The sequence below is a fragment of the Marmota monax genome, unplaced genomic scaffold (genome assembly GCF_021218885.2).
Source record: "Marmota monax isolate L192 unplaced genomic scaffold, Marmota_monax_Labrador192_F-V1.1 WCK01_AAM20220418_F8-fsc00045, whole genome shotgun sequence".
NCBI classification, from domain to species: domain Eukaryota; kingdom Metazoa; phylum Chordata; class Mammalia; order Rodentia; family Sciuridae; genus Marmota; species Marmota monax.
This window is the reverse complement of record NW_026692132.1, coordinates 10417184-10437488: the sequence shown is the minus strand read 5'-3', so window position 1 is coordinate 10437488 and position 20305 is coordinate 10417184. Positions and strand designations below refer to the sequence as shown.

General features: G+C 35.3%; 1 protein-coding gene across 4 annotated transcripts in view; it reads right to left on the bottom strand.

Moving 5' to 3' along the window:
• The window catches only part of Dcun1d5 (defective in cullin neddylation 1 domain containing 5), a 29474-nt gene extending 20076 nt beyond the window's left edge, over positions 1-9398 (bottom strand). The window contains exons 1-4 of one of the 4 annotated variants that reach the window (XM_046466615.2): positions 9002-9398; positions 6906-6997; positions 906-976; positions 424-515 (exon numbers count right to left, since the gene is read on the bottom strand). In XM_046466615.2, the coding sequence (XP_046322571.1) occupies positions 424-515; positions 906-976; positions 6906-6997; positions 9002-9087 (341 nt within the window). In that variant the 5' untranslated portion in view covers positions 9088-9398. Of the gene's footprint in view, positions 1-423; positions 516-905; positions 977-6905; positions 6998-9001 lie in introns of those variants that run through there. The other 3 variants (XM_046466625.2, XM_046466642.2, XM_046466635.2) reach the window with 3 other exon arrangements.
• Positions 9399-20305: the final 10907 nt, after the last annotated feature.

Genomic DNA, 20305 nt, shown 5'->3' with positions numbered 1-20305 from the left:
AAATATCATGTAATTGTATCTTCAAACTGACTTAAGAAAGGAGTGAGGAGGCCCTGGAACTTAGGACTGCTCATGAACAAACTCCTTACATTGTGGAGTTCTCTATTCATAATGTAAAGCCCTTATAATACTCAAGCAACCTGTGAATACAAACTCTTTAATCACAGATTTCTAATTCACTTAACAAGAGAATCAACGAGTTTTTGATACAATTATACTGAAGTTCTAAAACAATATGAAAAATGGGGTATTTATCTGCCACGATCACAATATAATTTTGTCAATCCCCAAACTGATTGTGATAGATCAAACCAATTTGATTTTTTAAAGGTGAAATCTTACTCCTGAAAATTATGAAGCACAAAGTATCAATTAAGATCTTCAAATAGGCCATCAAATTTGTTTTTTAAAAAAATTTCTTACTGTAATGAAGTCATTCCCTTTAACCATTCTTCCTTGGTAAAAAATCCCATGCTTTCAGCCTCCAATTTCCACGCTAAAACTAACATAATAATCTGGAAAGAACAGAACATAAAGGATACGGGAAAAGTCAGCATAGAGATAATCATTTCTATATTTATCATGGAGAGCATTTTTATAAAAACTATATCCATCCTTCAACCATTAAAGAGTACAACCTCTGGAATTATTAACTATAAAGAAACTAAGATGGGCCAATTTCTTAGAAGTAAAAGTTTATGAGGTAGAATCTCACTTTACCACAAAAACATTTATAACAAGAGAATACGTGCCCAACTTAAACTGATTAATAACACTCTAAATGCAAATTTACAATACTAAAGGTAAAAAAAACAAAATCTTCATAAGTATAAAATCAATTTTCAGAAATTTATGAATTTGTTATACCCATCTTATATTGCATTCTACTTAGAAATAAAACATACATTTTCAGGTTCAACACCAATGTCTTCACAAAATTTTTCCATTCCTTCTGGCCCTACAACTTCATCAGGACCTTCAAAGACAAAAATAATTTATATATTTGATTATGATTCAATATCAACATAGAACAAGGCATCTATGAATACAACATAACATTTGACAAATAACTAGAATAGCTTCAAAAGAAGTATAAATATTTGCTAGAGGATTTAGAATTTAAAACTTTTAAAAGTAGTCTTTAACAAGTCACTATGAAATTAAGGAAATTTTAAAAAGAATCGATAAAGAAATACTTCATTAGTATTAATCATTAATTTATTTAAAAAATTTACTAAGCCTACTCCTAATAAAATTTTTGGCAATGCAAGAATCAATTTTTTCTTTTTGATACTGAGGATTGAACCTAGGATACTGCACATGCTAGGCAAGTGCTACACCACTGAGCTACATCTCCAGCCCACAAAGCAAGAATTTTAAAAAGCCTAAGAAGATTGAAGCTAGCATGTGTAAGAAACAATGCCCATTTTCATTTTTTCCTACTAAGGATTTAACCCTAAGGTAAGAAACCTACAGTGCCAGCCCCTTCAAATTTTTTATTTTGAGACAGGGTCTTGTCAAGTTGCTTAGGGCCTCACAAAGTTGCAGAGGCTGGCCTTGAATTTGCAATCCTGTCTCAACCTCTGGAATTGCTAGGATTACAGGCATGCGCCACTAGGCCTAGCTCAATGCATAGTTTAATACAGTAATAAGAAGAATATTCATTTACTTACTACAGATTATCATTATCTCTTTTAAATAAATTTAATTATTCTTGAAAATTTATATTGTAAAAATGACTTATTTAAACTACTATATTATACTTTAAGAAATATTTTCCTTATCATATTGGTTCTAAATCAAAAGGCATCAGTTATGTCACCTTAATGTAGAAACAAAAATTTAATCTCAATTAGCTTGTGTCTATCATGTGACCAAAAATTGTTATTTATCTTATTCCTTACTTGACTCCCTATCACTAAATTTAAATTAACATATCAATTCTCATGCTTTTTTTTTTTTTAAATCAGACTCCCAACACATAGATATTGAATCCGCTAGGTTTCTTTTGTGACTGGATAACTAAAATAAATCTTGATATATAATGTTAAATTAGTCAAGAGGAGCCTCCATTCTCCTTTCTTAAGAACTAAAAATACTCCAGCTTTATAAGTCATAAACTAGACCAACGCTGCTCAGGTGGATTTGACGGCATCATTGTTAGCTTATCTTAGAATGTAGCCATCCATTATGTAGTCAATACATTTTGCTGCTTGAGATGATATCCAGGATGTCAAGATGACTTTAATATATAATCAGAAACCAAAACCCATTTTAAATTTTATGTAAAATGATCAATGTCCTTAAGTTTAAATAAGCAGTAAAAGTGCACTGAAGTGTTGAAAGGGGAAGATGGTGGTAGTCATTTTTACTTCCTAATATGAACATCTAGAGAATTGTTTTAATTAAACATGTTATATTCATAATTCAACATAGGAAAGAATGTACATAAGAGCTGGGGGTGTAGTTCAATGGTAGAATGTGTGCTTAGCAGGCACAAGGCCCTGAGTTAAATCTCCAACACCATTAAAAAAAAAAAAAGCACACACAATAAAGGTATTAAAAATACATAACTAAGGCTGTGTTTGGCAGCACATGTCTGTAATCCCAGTCTCTTAGGGAGGCTGAGGCAAGAGAATCACAAGTTTGAAGTTAGCCTGGGCAAATTAGTGAGATCTTGTCTCAAAATAAAATAAAAAGGACTGAGGATATAGGTTAGCAATAGAGTACTTGCCTAGCATATGCAAGGCCCTAGATTCAATCCTAGTATCAAAAAAAAAAAAAAAAAAAAAACCCAAACCCATAACTGAGTATGCATCCTCATTATATGGCTGGAAGAAAAAAAAAAACATTAAAAATTTAATGGAAGAAAACAAAAGTGCTTTTTAAAGCCATGACAGAAATACATTCTAATTTTTTCTGATGCAACAAGTACACTCGCCCTCAAAATTGCCATCAATGCTTAGAAGGGAAAGCTGAAGAGTTTTGTCAAGAAATATCAGCTACTGTCACAAAATACAGGCTTCTAGAAATGGGGATTAGTGATTAAAACTGATTAGAATCAGGTTAAAATTTGTTTTATATGTACAAAGTATGCATATATACACCATATATATATATATATACACACACACACACACATACATACACACATATATCTCATCTTATAGAGCTAAGATCTATAAATGTTAAATAACTTTCCCAAAGAAATGCAAACAGTAATATATTTAAGTCTAAAGCAAAGTCTGTACCAATGTCCTTTCCTTGAGTCATAATTTTAATTAAACTTTTTAACCATACCCTCCAATGACACTATTCCTGGGTAAAATTTCTAAAGCCGAATTTAATTTACTCTTTCATGCAAATTGGTTTGCACTCAATTTAAAAAGCCTGGGAAATGATTAGTTCACTGTACTAGTTCACTTTACCAGCTGGCTACTATATTAGTATTATACACTTCTAACATTTTTAAATTTTTGCTTACGACTTTTTAAAAATTCCCTTTCACTTTGTATGTTTTTGTTTACCACAGGCCCAGTATACAACTAGCCTTCTATATCTTGGGTTCTGCACTAATAAATTTCAACCAATTGCTCATCAAAAATATTCGAGAGTGAAAAACCTCCACCTGTACTGAATGTACACACTTTTTCTCATTATTTTTAAACTATTTACATAGCATTTACATTGTATTAAATAGAGATGGCTAAAAGTCTACTGGTGAATATGTGAGGGTAATAGGCAAATAATAATACTCCATTTTATAAAGGAATTTGAGCATCTTTGGATTTTGTTACCTGTGGTGAAGATGAGGTTGTCCTACCAATCCCCTGTGGATAAACAGGGACAAACATATCACTAAATTCTTGTTAATTTAAATATCACTCAAGCCAGGCAAAGTGGTACACACCTACAATGCCAGGGACTTAGGAGGCTAAAGCAGAATTGCAAGTTCAAGGCCAGCCTTTGCAACTTAGGGAGACCCTGTTTCCATACAAAAAGTCTGGGGATGTGGCTCAGTGGCAAAGTGCCCCTGGGTTCAATCCCCAACACTGCAAGCAATAAATAAATAAATAAATATCATTCAAGAGTAAAAAGGTTTTGCTTACAGGCAAAACCACCAAGTTAATCACACGTGACCTATAATTCTATAGTAACACATTGTGGGATATTTTTAAAACTAGGAGAAAAACATCATTAACTCTGATTTTTTTTTTTTTAAATAATGAAAAAAATGTTTCCAGGTGTATGTGCAGTGCTTAATAGACTCTCGGGACAAAATAATGTGCTCAGTGACACAGCACTTTCATCATGAGCTACATAGATTAATTTTGGAACAACATTATTAAAAAGCTACAACCAATAAATCTAATGCTGTAATGCTATTACTGTTTTAACAGTAATAGCAAAAATATACTGAGTTCTGACTATATACCAGGTACTATGCTAAGGGCTTTATAAGATATTATACTAATAGGCACAACCACTGTCTCCACTTAATGAGGGACAGACGCATTTAAACACAAAACAATGACTGTTTGGCAATTGGTTCTTTCCTATCAAGCAATTTTCTGCCCAAAGTCTCCACAGAGAGCCCTCCCCTAATCTGTGTCTCTGAAAGTCCATCCAATCCTTCTTTACTCTATTTATGAAGCTCCCTATATTTATTATTTGCATAATATTCCAAAATCTATAATTATCTTGCCTATATGCTTGTTTACTATCTTCTTCACTAGAAGCCAAGTCCCATGAAGACAGGGATCATGTCTGACTTCTTCACTCCTATATCCCTAGCACTTTGCACAGTGCCTGACTCACCAACAAGTGCTGGATAAATACTGAATGAATGATAAGAAAATAAATTAACCAAGTGTACTCATATTTTTTATAAAAGTGAAAATTAGTTACCATGTACACAGTCATGTACATATTTAAATAAAAATATTAGCCCTGTGCAATGGCACACACCTATAATCCTAGCAGCCCAGGAAGCTGAGACAGGAGGATAGCAAGTCCAAAGCAAGCCTCAGCAATTTATTGAGCCCCTAAGCAACTCAGTGAGACCCTGATTCTAAATAAAATACAAAAAGGGCCAAGGATGTCACTCAGTGGTTAAGCGCCCCTGGGTTCAATCTCTGGTACCCCGCCCCCCCCCAAAATTTATATATATAGGAATAGTAGTTAAAACCATTGTCTCTAGTGTCACAACAACCATGGTTTGACTCCTTGCTCTTGTTACTATAGTATCTAGGGCAAATTACTTAATCTAAGTCTGTTTTCTCAATAATAAAATGAATATTACACCATCTACTTAACAGAATGGTTATATGAAAAAATAATATATATAGCACAATTCCTGTAATAATGACAGCAATTATTTTGTTGGCAATTAAAAAATGCTAATACAGGGAATACATGTTTAATTAGAATTTTATGATACCCAGGAAAGTCCTAAAAAGAGGTAAACTCAAGCAAACATTAAAGAAAAAAAGTGCTAATTATTTTTATAATAAGAAGAGTGACCTTTTGATTCTATATCCTGCACACCAATAAAACTGGCATTTTGAATAATGGGTCAACATCTTAAATGGAGGTCAGTAAGAAAATGAATTCCCTTCATTTAAATTGGGTTAGTGGTTGCCTTGGGATGCCAGTAATAGCTTTTTTTCTGGTCTAGAATGATTCTGTTCTGCTACTAAACAATTTTAAATTATACTTTTGGGATCACCTCACTGATCGCAACAGTTATGTTGCTGTCCCCTTTTTAAAATAGTCTCACTTTCCATACAGTTAACCTAAACTTTATTTCAAGTTCAAAGCACATTTTAGAACTTAACATGGATAAGCACTAAATAAACTACATACACACTTTTAAACAACGATTGTGAGAATGTCATTGATAAAAGAGAGGGAAAAAAAAATAAGAAAGCAGGTAAGAAAAAGAGGGAAAAGGAAAACCAAAACCAAGTTTTTAGAGTTAATAACTCCAAAAGAGCAAAACTACTTTAAGGGGCTTACAAAAACGTTAGTAACAAATGGGAAACAATTATTCTTTTTCATTTACTTGCTTAATTCTTCAGCCTCATCTATGGCTGGTTTTGACTTTCACCTATATCCTAGGCTTAGAATTTTTCAGCTGTTAATAGGATTTAGCTGAGGTTAGTTAGCTCTTCCAAGAAAACTACCCTGACACTTCCAAAGCTGGGTTATACATTGCTCCTATGAATTCTCACAATGTGTCTTCCTAATACAATATTTATCACAATGTAATAACATGAATCTATTTACTTTCCTATTCTATCTCTAATAGAAGTATATGACCAAATAACAATCATTAAAGGGTAAATGTTTTGTGTAATCATAGTTCAAATCTTTTCCTGTCTCCCCTAAAGTCTCAGAAAATGTTAAATTCACAAAAATTTCCAAAAAAGAAAAAAATTTACTACGTATTTGTTTCCCATAATACTACTATAGCCAAAGGATGTAAATAAGTGAATCTCTGTTTACACATTAACAGTAAACGAGTTTCTCCTCTCCTGATGCATACTGAATACATATTTAAAGAAATACCAGCTGAAAGTGGCTCCATATTCTTTTTTTTTTTTTTTATAATTTTTTAACATTTATTTTTTAGTTTTCGGTGGACACAACATCTTTGTTTGTATGTGGTGTTGAGGATCGAACCCGGGCCACACGCATGCCAGGCGAGCGCACTACCGCTTAAGCCACATCCCCAGCCCTCCAAATTCTTAACTAATCCACAATCCTTGGTTTTGACCCTGATCCTATCACACAGCACTAAAACATGGCAGGCCTGAAAAAATAATTTGTTAAATGAATAAACCAAAAGGAAATAAATTTTTTTAATGCATATGACTGATATCTTCTTACATTAATTTCATTACCTGCATACTCATAAAACCAAGCCAGGCACTTCTTGCTTGAAAAATGTTCCTCTCCACTTATTAGTCTAGCAGGGGGTTGGGATCTGCAATAGCTTAGAAAACACACAAATGCCTAAGATTTTTATCAAGTCTCAACTCTTAATGAAAAACTAAGTTCAATAAGAACTACTTCAGTTCAAACAAAGTTTTGTTTTTTAAGTTGACATTATAGGGAAAAAATGGAGTTAAGTATTTGCAATTTGAAACAGTAGTCTATACATTAGATTTCTGTCTAACAAAACCCAATTGCTTCTTTGTTTACTATCAAATTCCAAAAATACCAACTAAAATTATTTCCCAGATTTCAAGACTAAGCAGAAGTTCAAACTAAGTGTCAATGTAAGACTGAGAAAGTAAAATCTTTATTGTAATTCCACTGATTTCCATTGAAACTGTGCATAACACATACATTTCAAAATCTTACAAAGTATATATTTCAAAATAAATGATACATTAAAAATTTTCATGTATCACCTTTCAAACCTAAGATTTTTAAAAGATGATTTAGAACCTAAAAGTGTATTAAATTCCAGATTAAAAAAATACACACACAACAAAACTTTTACAAATTAATAATCAAAAATAGTCCAAATAATTGGGCAAAAGCTATTTAATCATATTTTTTTCCTCACAAAATCATTAAAAGTTGGGAAGTTAAAAAATGGCCTCTAGGATTTAACCAACCAAGGAATTCAAATAATTACACTACCACAATGATATGGAAACACTGGAATTTCTGCAATTGAATAATGTAATGTAAAATAGGAATACCAAATTTTAAAATTTTAATTGATAAAGTATCACTTGATTTCTATTTCTGTCTGCCTAGCTACTTTAATGTTTAAATAATTTTGATATATTACACACTTAAGATGGCCACAAGTTACAGTGATAAAAACTAATTTGCCTATGTTTCATAAAAATATGCTAGTAACCACTTCAAATCCTAATGTTAGCTACCAAGGGATATAAGAAAACTGTATCATAAATTAACAGCCAAAAGAAAAAATACAGAATTCCTTAGGCTTCTTTGCCAAAGCACAGTAATGAAGGAAAAAAGTGAATTATAAAAAGGAAGATGTAGACTATACAAGTCACCTCCCTTACATTTTAAGCAGTAGATCTCTCATTAAAGAGCACTCTATTTTTTTCCTTACAACCCTAGCTAGTCTTGTTTTAATGGTAACATCTGAAGTTGATGTTGAAAAGCATCAATCATTGAGACAAGTATACCATATGAGATGGGGGGAGGACAAAAACCCACTTTCTCACACCTAAACTGCAATGATCTTTTGCAGCATAGAAGGTTTCTGTGATGACTGAATGGTATGAAAGGGGCCAAAAAGCTATTATTATAGTTCTGCTTTGTCTTTTTTTTTTTCCTCAAAGAAAATACTGAGTATAATGGCTCCAAAATTATTAGTGTACATTCTGAGAATTAACAACGTGCTGAATGCTCTAGAAAACAAAAAGCATGCAGGGCCTTCCCAACGCTGCACACAGGGAATTGGCTTCCCAACTATAATTCCCAAAACTGGGGCTCCTTCAATTAAAAAAGGCCTCCAGCTGGGATGGTTCAGATTAGTCCACTCCAAATACTAAAAATTTGGAGGCCAATTACAGAAGTTTTTCCTTTTTTACATTTCCAAAGCAGTTCTCAAGATTCCTTATGCTCTCTCTCCTTTCTTCAGGCTCTACAAAGAAATTCTAGGTTTGACCTTTTAGGTTTGGGGGGAAAAGACGAGAGAAGAATTAAGGGAGTAGAAAGTCGAAAAGAGTGCACTTTATCTATGCAAGTGTTTCCCCACCCATTCTGCTGGGCACGTAGACTAATGAAGGGCGACTCTCTGGTCCCTCCTTAAACGCCAGAGCACACACACACTAGCGACCACGAGGTCGGGCTCGGAGACTGGGTGTTCTAGACCTACCGCCTAATTTGATTAGAGGGGTCTCACCTCTCTCCACTTGAGGCCTGGAGGCTGGGCCCAACTCCTTCTCCTCCAGCTGTCCTGCAAAGGAGGAAGGAGGAAAGACTGAAAGGTGGGGGGAGGTGGTACCTGGAGATTTTACACTTTTTGAGGCCTCCGTCTTCCGCTACTGCCGTTGCCACCGCAGAGGATTTTCTCTTCTTCTTCACTGGCATCTTCCGCCCTCCCCGGCAGGGTGGGCTGGGGGGCCGGGGAAGGGGGTCGCTGTCCGCTGGAGGCCCCTCAGCGCTGGCACCCAGTTCCCAAAGACAGCAGCAAGCGGAGGGACACAGTCGCCAGCCCGCACCGGCGCGGCCCAGCCGCTGCCCGTTCGCACGTCTCCGCCTCGTCTTTCTTAGCTTAGGACAGAGATAGCTCCTCGCCTGTGAACACTGCGGATCGGTCTCACCAGGAGGAGAAAACGCGAACAGCGCGGCACCTACACTAGTCACGGACAGCAAGCAGCTCAATCTGACCCGGATGAGAATTGCCCGGGACCGGAAGTGACGCAAGTGCAGAGCCGGGCGACGCGATGGGCGTGGCTTCTGTTGGTCCAGACTTGCCTTACACCAAGCCTAGAGGGACTTGGCCTGGGCGGGTGGAGAAATGTAGTCAAAATTCCGTGTTTTGTCCAAGGTATCCTGACTGTTCTAATGAAGATTACACCCTGCGCCAGAGCTGATAGTCACCACCAATAAATGTTTCATGAAACCACTAATATTCTGCAGTCGACGTTCAAAATAACTTGGTAGACTAATCTGAGCTCTAAACGGTAACCTCACAATTAAATGTTCCCACCCCTTAAATGTGCTAGTGCCCTGCATGCTTTCTTTATGGGCCTAAGATCAGCTTCCTTCTCCGTCATCCCCACTTTACCACTTCTGCTTATTACTTTCTCCTGTATTAAAACAGCTCTGCCATTTTTATTTCTACTAATAATGCACCTCTCAGGTAAGAGTCAGTAGGTACCCATTGACAATAAAAATTGGGGGAACAGTTCTAAGGGCCTCTCCCTAAACCTTGTTACCCCAAACAAACTAATCACTCGCACTCCAGTGGAAATATTTGTAATTAAAATTGTAAATGTTGTGTGTAGAAATTATCTAGTCAAAAAATCATTAGTCAATATTTTTTGTAAAATCCCCTCTAAAACAACTGTAATGACAGGAATAAAAATTTCTTTATATTCAATAACAGTCGTTATGGTTCATTAGCACCATAATCTGGCTAATCAGAATATCATATTTCTTTAGTTCTATTAATCGATTCAGGATAGATGCTTAGCTCAAGTCAGGGTAATAAGTGCTAAGGACATGAAACTGAGCTATTTCTTTCCTGTGAACTGGAACCTGAGAAACTGTTGGGAATGAAAACAAAATTCAGAAAAGACCAAAATCAAGCAGAAGACAGAAAAACCAAGATACGATTATGTGATATCAGTCCCAAGTCCATGATATGCCCTGGAATTGTCAGTTATGTGAGTCAATAAATTTCACCAATTTGCATATGTAGTTACCGAAATGATGTTTAAAGCCTTTAATCTTTCAACTCAGTTGAAATGCACGAGACTAACAAATATCAATCAGATCAAGTCTCTAAATAGAACTACTTTCTTCAGAAAGTAGAGGACAGGAGCATCAGCAAAATCTAGAGTACAAGTGACCCAGATTCTTCAGCAAATTATTAGGAAGAGAGGAAAGAGAAGGAATTTAGAAGTGATTTCTAAAAAAGAGTTGTTGTTTTGACAGAGCTAGGGTTTGAACCCAGGGCGTTATACATGGTAGGTAAGTACTGGACTACTGTATACTTCTAATCTAGATCATTTCAGTGTGGTTCTTATTTGACTTGTGATTCAAGCAATTTAAACAATACTGTAACAATTATGGGAAAATCAGAAATTTTAAAACTACCAGATATATGAGAAAATGTAGAACTTGGAAAACTTATCTATAGCATATCAGTAATTCCTGGGACCTGAAATAATGTGGAGTTGTGGGGGAGAAGACTGACTGCAAAAGAATGCAAGGGAACTTTTTAGATAATAGACACATTCTATGTGTTGACTTAATTGGTAGCAAATATACTTCTCAAAATTCGTTGACTCATACACTTAAAAACAGATGTTCTTGCTGGGCATGGTGGCACATGTGTGTAATCCCAGCTGCTCTCAGGAGGCTGAGTTAGGAGGATCACAAGTTCAAAGTCAGCCTCAGCAACTTGGCGAAGCCCTAAGCAATTTAGTAAGACTCTGTCTCAAAATAAAAAATTTTTAAAAAGAGCTGGGAATGTGGCTCAGTTAAGTGCCTCTGGGCTCAATCCCCGGTACCAAAAACAAAACAACAACAGCAAATATGTATGTATATTTTATAATTTTATATATATATATTTTATATATATATACACACATACATATATATATATATATACATATATGTCCTTAATTGTAAGAATATTATTTCTCAATAAATTTTATATCAAATGAACAAATTCAAACAACACAAAATAAAACAAATAATAATTACAAAATGCTATTAGAAAAAGCAAAGTTATTTCTTCAAGAAATTAGCTGCAAAAGCTGAAGAACCCTTTTCCCCAATAAGGACAAAGGAAATGGAATAAAACCCCAAAGATGAAGACAAATAATTTAAGAGGACCAGAGGATAAAGTTCAAAGAATCTCATTCCAGATAATGAGTCATGGCCTAAGGAACTTCATAATGCATATGGAGCAGGATACAAGCATTGTTATAGACCAGGACTATTATACATCTTTTATTATTTTCTAAACTGGATTTTTTACTGTTGTTACCATGTACTTTTCCATCATTATATATTGAGTAAGAGTGGAGAGAAGATCATATTCTCTTAAGTTCATCATATTCTCTTAAGTTTGTAAGTTGTTAAACCATATAGAATCACTTTTAGACCTAAGAAGATCCTGACCTATCTGGAGATTCTGGTCATTGAGCTAAATTCAGTAACTCGATAGGAGATTACTTGCATCCATAGAATTCTTTGGAAAAAAAGAAAAAATGCTGGATTTATATGGTATACATTCAGTAGATCTATAATTCAAATAACATTTAATGACAACTTAAACCAGAAACTTCTGGGGCAAAGAATATAAGGCTGACATGACTCCTGCATTCACAGAGTTGGACAGTCTGGAAGGGAAAATGTATACAACCTATCTAAGATATTTTATGAATAAATAATAAGATCAGCTGGGTAGGGTGGCACATGCCTGTAATCCCAGCAACTCAGGAGACTGAGGCAGGAGGATTGAAAGTTTGAGGTTAGCCTCAGCAACTTTATGAGACCCTCAGCAACTTCATGAGTTGTCTCAAAAACAAACTCAGGATGATGATATAGTTCAGTAGTAAAGTGCCCCTGGGTTCAATCCCCAATACCAAGAAAAAATAAATAGGATGTTTGTCAGTAATATCATGGGGATGGCAATTTCCAGGGTTCATATAGAACATTCATACCCACACACTTCTTCATTGCCTTCTCTGGTCAGTACCTACAACCACAATAATACCTCCATTTCTTTTTTGGAGGGGGCGGGGCAAGTACCAGGAATTAAATTCATGGGCACTCAGCCACATCCCCAGCCCTATTTTGTATTTTATTTAGAGATAGGATCTCACTGAATTGCTTAGCGCCTCGCTTTTGCTGAGGCTGGCTTTGAACTTCTGATCCTCCTGCCCCAGCCTCCGGAGCTGCTGCGATTACAGGCATGCTCCACCACCTCAGCTCATACCTCCATTCTTAAAAGTTTAGTCTATATCATCTCAATTACTCTTATAAAAAATGGGTATATTGATACCTCTCTACCTGTGAGGAATGTAGAAATGCCTATTTATGTGGTCTTACTTTTTTCTGATGCTTACCAACACATGGATATCCCATGATTTTTTACCAAAAGTACTACAATAGAAAAAAAAAACTATGAAAGAATACTTTGGTTGTTATGCAGGAAATTTTTAAGTGAAAGTACTGAGGAGAGGAAATAATGAAATATTTACCTTAAGCAGAAACATGTGTTCTGGTTTCAGATCCAAAGAAGATCAGTAACTTTAGGAAAGTTATATGACTTTATTCTTCATCTTATCCTATATAAAAAGATGTAAATAAAAAAAAAACAGGCTGTGGTTGTGGCTCAGTGGTGCTCTCACTTAACAGGTGAGAGGCAGTGGGTTTGATTCTCAGCACCACATTAAAAAAACAAATAAAATAAAGGTGTTGTGTCTGTCTACAACTAAAAATTTTTTTTAAAAAAGCCATAATACCCATCTGTAATGACAGTGGACATAATACTTAGCTGAACAGGAAAATAGGCAAAAGGGCTGATACATAATTCCATTATCCATTTAGCATTTGGTGTTTATAGAACAAAGCCATGAAAAAGATCTTTAAAAATAGTCATATCTGTATCAAGGTAGCCAAAAATAGGACCTAAGATGTGTTAATTTATATGTTCTGTACATAGTTTATTTTTTTCTTAACACCTCTTTAGTAGGGTTTTTCCACTTGCCAAAAAAGCAAGCAATGCAGACATTAAGTGATTTATGGGATGCCAAGTGTTATTGTGCTCCTGGAACTATATTAGCCTTTGCATACATTAACGATGATTTTCAAAACAACTTTGTAAGTCAAAATTTTATGAAACATTTCCATACACATAAACCCATAGGATGTTGACTCTGGGAACTATGGGGACATTCTGTAATATCATTTCAGTGTTTTAAAAAATCTAAAATTAAAAAATTATTTAAAAAGTATTTTGAACATAATAAAATTGCAAAAATAGTGAAGTACAGGAAGAGTGATAACTCAGGGGATCCTCTTAGATTGGATGCCCTTGGAAAGATCAGAATTCACAAAATTTTGTACTGGGTAATACAGGCAGAAAGCAATGTCTTAGGTATCAGATGGATAAGAATGGAACAATTTGGACTTAAAACCCAGCCAGGAAGACTAAGAACAAGTGCTGAAGAGGGAAATAATATTAACCAGAACACCTGATTTGCTTTCTAGTATGTAAATATGTACCTTAAATAAAGAAAATTAGTTCACGGACTAATGTTACTGTCAGGAGTATATTGTTTTCATGACTTACTGCATAGAACTCTCTCTCTCTCTCTTTTTGGTTGGTTCAAGTGTTAGAGAAGACCAAAGGTAAATGCAGGCAGTTTGTGTTTGGTGTATGCTTATAGAATTTTATAACTTGGCCTTTGCTAGATGGATGTGTTTTTTTCACACCATATATTTCTCAAACTTACTGTTGGAAAGGTAGCATAATAGGATTTCTTAAGATGAGAACAACCATTACCTTTTTAACTCTGCTACATTTATAAAACATTTAACCATTTTATGACTCAATTTTGCTGTATATAAGGTAAAATAACAATATCTGCCTCATCTGGATAGCAAAGATTGTGTTATTGAAAAAAGAAAAAAATATGACAGTATTATCAAAACGGCACTACGGTACACAATTATGTATTGGGGCTTTTAGAGTATACCCAACAAAATGAATTCTAACTTAGCAAGTTGTCTTATTTATTTAATCTACAGAATCAAAGGAAGAAGTTGTAAGGAGGCATATAAAAGAAGTGACTTATCTTAGGTTCCGTCTCCACCCAAATTCTAGTAATGAGGGAAAATTCATATCCCCACCACCCTTTTGGACGTAACCAACTCCATCATTAGTTTTGGGAATCTTAACTTTTTTTCCTAGCCGCTGAAAATAGAGCAGTTTCAATGGAACTCAACAAATTCTTGAGCCATGGTTCTACATCACTTCTTCGGAAAATTCACAGGTGACATGTGGGCCATTAACTGAGCACCATTGGTGAAACCTGTCAGCACAGAGAAGATCAGTTTATATGACTCTTCAGCAAAGGAAGAGAAGCAATGATCCGTAAATAATCTGCCACTTAGTTGGCACCTGCTTTCCTCTAATCACTGGCACTGATAGTGGGTTAGGTATCTCTTGATGCTGATTCTGTTCCTAATCACGTGTTCTTCAGAGAACTCTTTCCAAGTTCCATCCTTATGCAACTCTTAAATCCTTAGCTAAGATTATCTTTAAATGTTATAGCATTCATTCTGTCCTCTGTTTCTTTTAGGGACTGGGCCTTTAATTTCCAAGAAACTTCTTGTCTCTCAAGATAACATGGCTCATAAGAATCAAAGGTTTTGAGCTGGGTGTGGTGGCATAGGCCTGTAATCCCAGTGACTCGGGGCTCTGAGGCAGAAGGATCATGAGTTCAAAGCCAGCCTAAGCAACTTAGTGAGGCACTTAGCAACTCAGCAAGATACAGTCTCTAAATAAAATGCAAAAAATGGCTGGGGACCCAGTGTCTCAGTGGTTAAAGGTCCCTGGGTTCAATCCACAGTACCAAAAAAAAAAAAAAAAAAAAGGTTCTGGCTTTTAATAGCATGTTTTTATGTAACAAAGTTAAATCAACTTTATTTCTTTCCATTTTTGATCATACAATTATAATTCTTCTTGGAACAATAAGAATGACACTACTACAGTCATGAGCAAGAAATTGCAGGGAAAAAAACCACAAAAAAATTCTTTCAAGATATTATTTCCTACAGGCTGAAAAACCAGAGAATTCTTAGACAACCTGCACTGAACTCTTCCACATTCCATATGTGACTAAGACTTCCATCTGCACATTCTCCGGTTATAACCTACACTTAGAACCAATTGCATAATTTGAGAGACCCAGAGTCAAATGAAATTGTAGACCCTTTAGTAAAACCTTAATGCTCTATGAGACAGAAAAGCATTAAAACAGGTGAAGGGGGGCTTTCTATGCATGTGGCCCTATGAGACTTGTTTTAGTTAGCTTTTTCACTGCTGCGACCAAAATACCTGATAATAACAATTTTAGAGGAGGAAAAGATCATTTGGGGCTCATAATTTCAGAGGTCTCATTCACAGACTGCCAACTACATTGCTCTGAGTCTAAGGTAAGGCAGAACATCATGGTGGAAGGTCATGGCAGAGGAAAGCAGCTCAGGACAACACACCAGGAAGCAGAGACTCCCTCACCAGGACAAAGTATATATGCAAAGGTGTTCCCCAATGACATAACTTCTCCAGACACACTCTACCTGCCTACAATTACCACCCAGTTAATCCCTAACAGCAGATGAATGAATTGATTAGGTTAAGACTCTCATAATCTAATCATTTCACTCTCAGTTTTCTTGCATTGTCTCACACATCAGCTTTTGGGGAACACCTAATATCTAAACCGTAACAAGACAGCACAGGTTGCATGTGCATGAGGCCTGCTCTGCATATACTTTAAAAACAAATCAAGGCCTGATTGTTCATTTCATGGAGCACCAGTTTTGTTTTTGTTTTTAAAGGACAGCCAGGCTTTTTATTTATTTATTTATTTTTATGTGGTGCTGAGGATTGAACCTAGGACCTCAGGATCGAACTTAGGACCCCGTACATGCTAGGCAACCTCTCTACCACTGAGCCACAACCCCAGCCCTTGGAGCACCAGGTTTGTAAAGTACACTCTATCAGAGAGTACTGTGTGTTGACTAATGTCATTATTTCTCATTCTAGTGTATACAATTAGATTACATTTCTTCTTTGTAGTCAGAAATTACCTCGTGAGGTTCTAACTTTCTTGCATAAGACTTCACACTTTATCTGTCAATGAACCAAATTCAAATAATTCATAGTCCAAGGAGATAATGGAGCCACAACATAGAAGAGGAAGATTCCTGAATCATCACATGGAAGACTCGTTGCCAAATACCACTTTATTGAGCTCTGAAATAAAATTCTTCAGTTAAGCTGCTGAAATCTTGTAGTGGTTTATTGTAACATTTGCTATACCTTGTTTGTATCTGTCAGGGCTAGGATATGCTATAATAACAAACCACACCAAAATCTTAAATATCTCATGTTTTAGATCATTAATGCTGCTATAACAGAATACAAGAGACCTAGTAATTTATAAAGAAACTTTTTCTTTATGTTTTTGGAAGTTAGGTGGTTTAAAATTAAGAGTCTCACATCTGGCAAGACTGCACCATGCCATGGTGGATGGTGGACACACAAGAGCAAGAGAGCAAGAGGAGTGCTAAATTTGCTTTTTAAAACTCACTGTAGTGATAACATTAATCTATTCATTAGGGCAAAGCCCTAATAACCTAATCATCTCTTAGTAGGCTCAACCTCCTGACACTTGCTTTGGAGATTAAATTTCCAGCACATGAACTTTGGGAAAACATTCAAACCATAGCACCTATCATAACAAAAATTTATTCCTTACTTACAGTAGTTTATCAAGAAGACTACTCATATAGATAGCCTGGTAAAAACTTCATCTTGACTTATACTTTCATGATTATCATGGCAGTGGAAAAGAGCTGTAGTTAATCATACATTGACTTATAAGGTTCCTGTGTGAGGGGTCAAAATAGCCCACCTCTAAACTATACTTCTTTTTTTTAATATTTATTTTTTTAGTTTTCGGCGGACACAACATCTCTCTTTGTATGTGGTGCTGAGGATTGAACCTGGGCCGCACACATGCCAGGCGAGCGTGCTACCGCTTGAGCCACATCCCTAGCCCTAAACTATACTTCTTTAGCATAATTTGAGACAGCTACTCAAAGGGGCTATAGACAAAAGAAATAGTTCTGAAAGCTGTCCTTTTATGGGGCAGATTTGTATCTGTTATTGAAGTACAAGACGACATAAACAGACTTTCTATGAGGCTTACTTTTTTCTGCCTTTTCTGGATCCACTTAGAGATTTCCACATGATGTCACATTATTCTGAAAGTCATTACCTGCAAGACTATCTGCAAAATATAACAACCATTAATTGGTGCATTTTTATCCCTTCACACCTTCCTAACTTACATTACCGCTTTCTTCCCAGCATCCTAAAGCCCCTATTTTTTCCTGTATCTCAAAATGCTATTTAGATTTCAACTATCTGGTGTTTTAAGTCTCATACTTATATATGGCTCCCAGGCTTCCATAAATTAATACATTTTTATGCTTTTTCCCTGTTAATCTGTCTGTTGTGCATTTATTTCATGGACTAAAATTATCAAAACTTCAGAGAGAAAATTCCAACTTCCTTATGTGATATATCATGTAGATGATATATCAATCACTTCTATATACATTTTGATGATCAAAGCAAGTCATATAGCCTTACCTATTTTTAAAATAGCTGAGAAGTGCAATCTTATTATGTGCCAGGAAAGAGGAAAGCCAGAAATGTTTGTTAAATGGCAGTAATAAAAAGCACATGAATACACATGTCGGTGCTTAGAAGGAAGATGCTGCTGTACAGAAATTTAAAATATGTTGTATGAAATTGGGAATCATCCAGCAGGCAGCAGGGAAACAGAATAGCAGGTTGTTTAGCTGGACATTTCATGTGTGCTTTGGTAAAATATTTATAATACTGTTCTCAGTGAAAAGTAGAAGTTAGACCATGAACCTCATGAGGTTCCAACTATGAAAAGTTGTTGAAGGCAGAGTGATAGTGTGTGTTGATTATAGTTGTCTGCCCTTTGCAAGGTATTAGAAGTCATATATAAGCTCAGAGAAGAACTGGTTGATATTCTAGAAAGGACAGGAGGGTACTAATTCTAGAGATCAAAGGCTTTTCTGAGTTCCAGACACGGAGGCCCAAAGTAATAGGAGATAAGACTAAGAAAGAAGTTAGACATGAAAATATATCTGTTTAAAAAGTGACACAATCCTTAGGCAAAGATCAGTCTATGGATTTTGATCTTTCCATCCAAATCTGTTGTTTGAGATAATCCTAAGATAACCATCAAGTTGAGAAAGAGAGACCTATATCAGAATGCAGACAAATTCCTGAGAACTATATGTAGGAAAGAACTAAAATATCAAATTTAGCATATAGAAAAAGCAAATACATATGAAAGCCTTAGTTTTTAAGAGAATTATATTGTTAATGAAACCATGAGCCTAGACTAAAAAAGACCAGTTTGGGCCTTTAAAAAAATCATCCACCTTCCAGCATTTCCCCAACAAGAAATGCAGATAATTTATCTTTTTAGCTTATGGGTTGCTATACTTTGAGGAGCCACATTTGAACCTAATGGAAAAAAACTGTACACCACTTGTAGGTCTTGGATTTCTCTCTTTCTCTAATAAAGAATTCCCCCAAATGTGTCTTCAATATCTTCACAGCTTCATTACTGACAAGAACACATGATAGGAGTAACTTCTAGTAGATTCAGCAAATTTGTTTTTTAATGATTTAAAGTCTCAAATTTCATATTTGGTTAGCTGTCATTAGGGATTAAAAGTAACAAACCGATGCTTAAAAAATTAGAACTGCAACTGGGCTTCTTTTCCTTTAAATTTATATTGAGCCTTCCTGCTGGGTAATTTGACACTGACAATTTTTTGATGTTCTATTTTCATAGAAACAGGCTGTGATGTCAGAGAGTTATTTTATCACAGAATTTATCTAAAAAAAGATGTTAGGCTGTGAAACAGAAAACTGATTTAATTGCATGTTATTCAACAATCATTTTATATAAATAAAAATGGGAATAGAAATACTCAAAATAACCATTTATGTGAATATTTTTGTTAATAGTTGCCATGGTGTTGAAAGCTTCATCATTTTACATCGATGGGTATATATTTTTAAAATGACACTAAAGGGCATTCAGTTATAAGTCAAAGCAAGACTGTTCCTGCAAATAAAGAAAGTAGCAACTGAAAGTACACATCATCACAGAAGAAAAGAAGCCTTTTGATATGTTTTGAAACTTATACTAAAGGCCTTAACATGGTAGTTTTGCTAGCATACTTCATTATTCTAAAAGGCAAATTTAAAAGCAATGCCCTCTTTATCAGACAATGGAATTTGATGGAGGTGCAACAAATTTTGTTAAGACAGCATCATGTAAGGCAGCTTTGCAAACTCCCAAGTCCACAGGGTCTGGTAGGTTATGTAAATCAGTAAAATGGCCTGGGGGTAAGAAAATCAGGTGTATGAGCACAGAACTGTATGTTTTAGCAGTTTAAGTGGGATAGATTAGCCAGAGTAACAAAGCAGCCAATAACTCAAGTTAAGAAGACAAAATTTTCTTACCTGCTCACCCTACCAATCAAGGGTCAGTTGGGAGCTCTCTTTTTTGCTATGAGAATAGCTACTATCTGCAACATTACTGGTTACTCTGGCAGAGGAAAAAGAAAGAACATAGCTTTTTTTTTTTTTTCTTGGAGTCTGCTTTGCTGCATGGTTTCTTTCCCCTCAAAACCAGTAAGATGTATTGTCAAAAAAAAAGTGTGACTTTTCAAGAGAACTCTTACATAAGGTTATTATAACTAAAACTCGATAAAC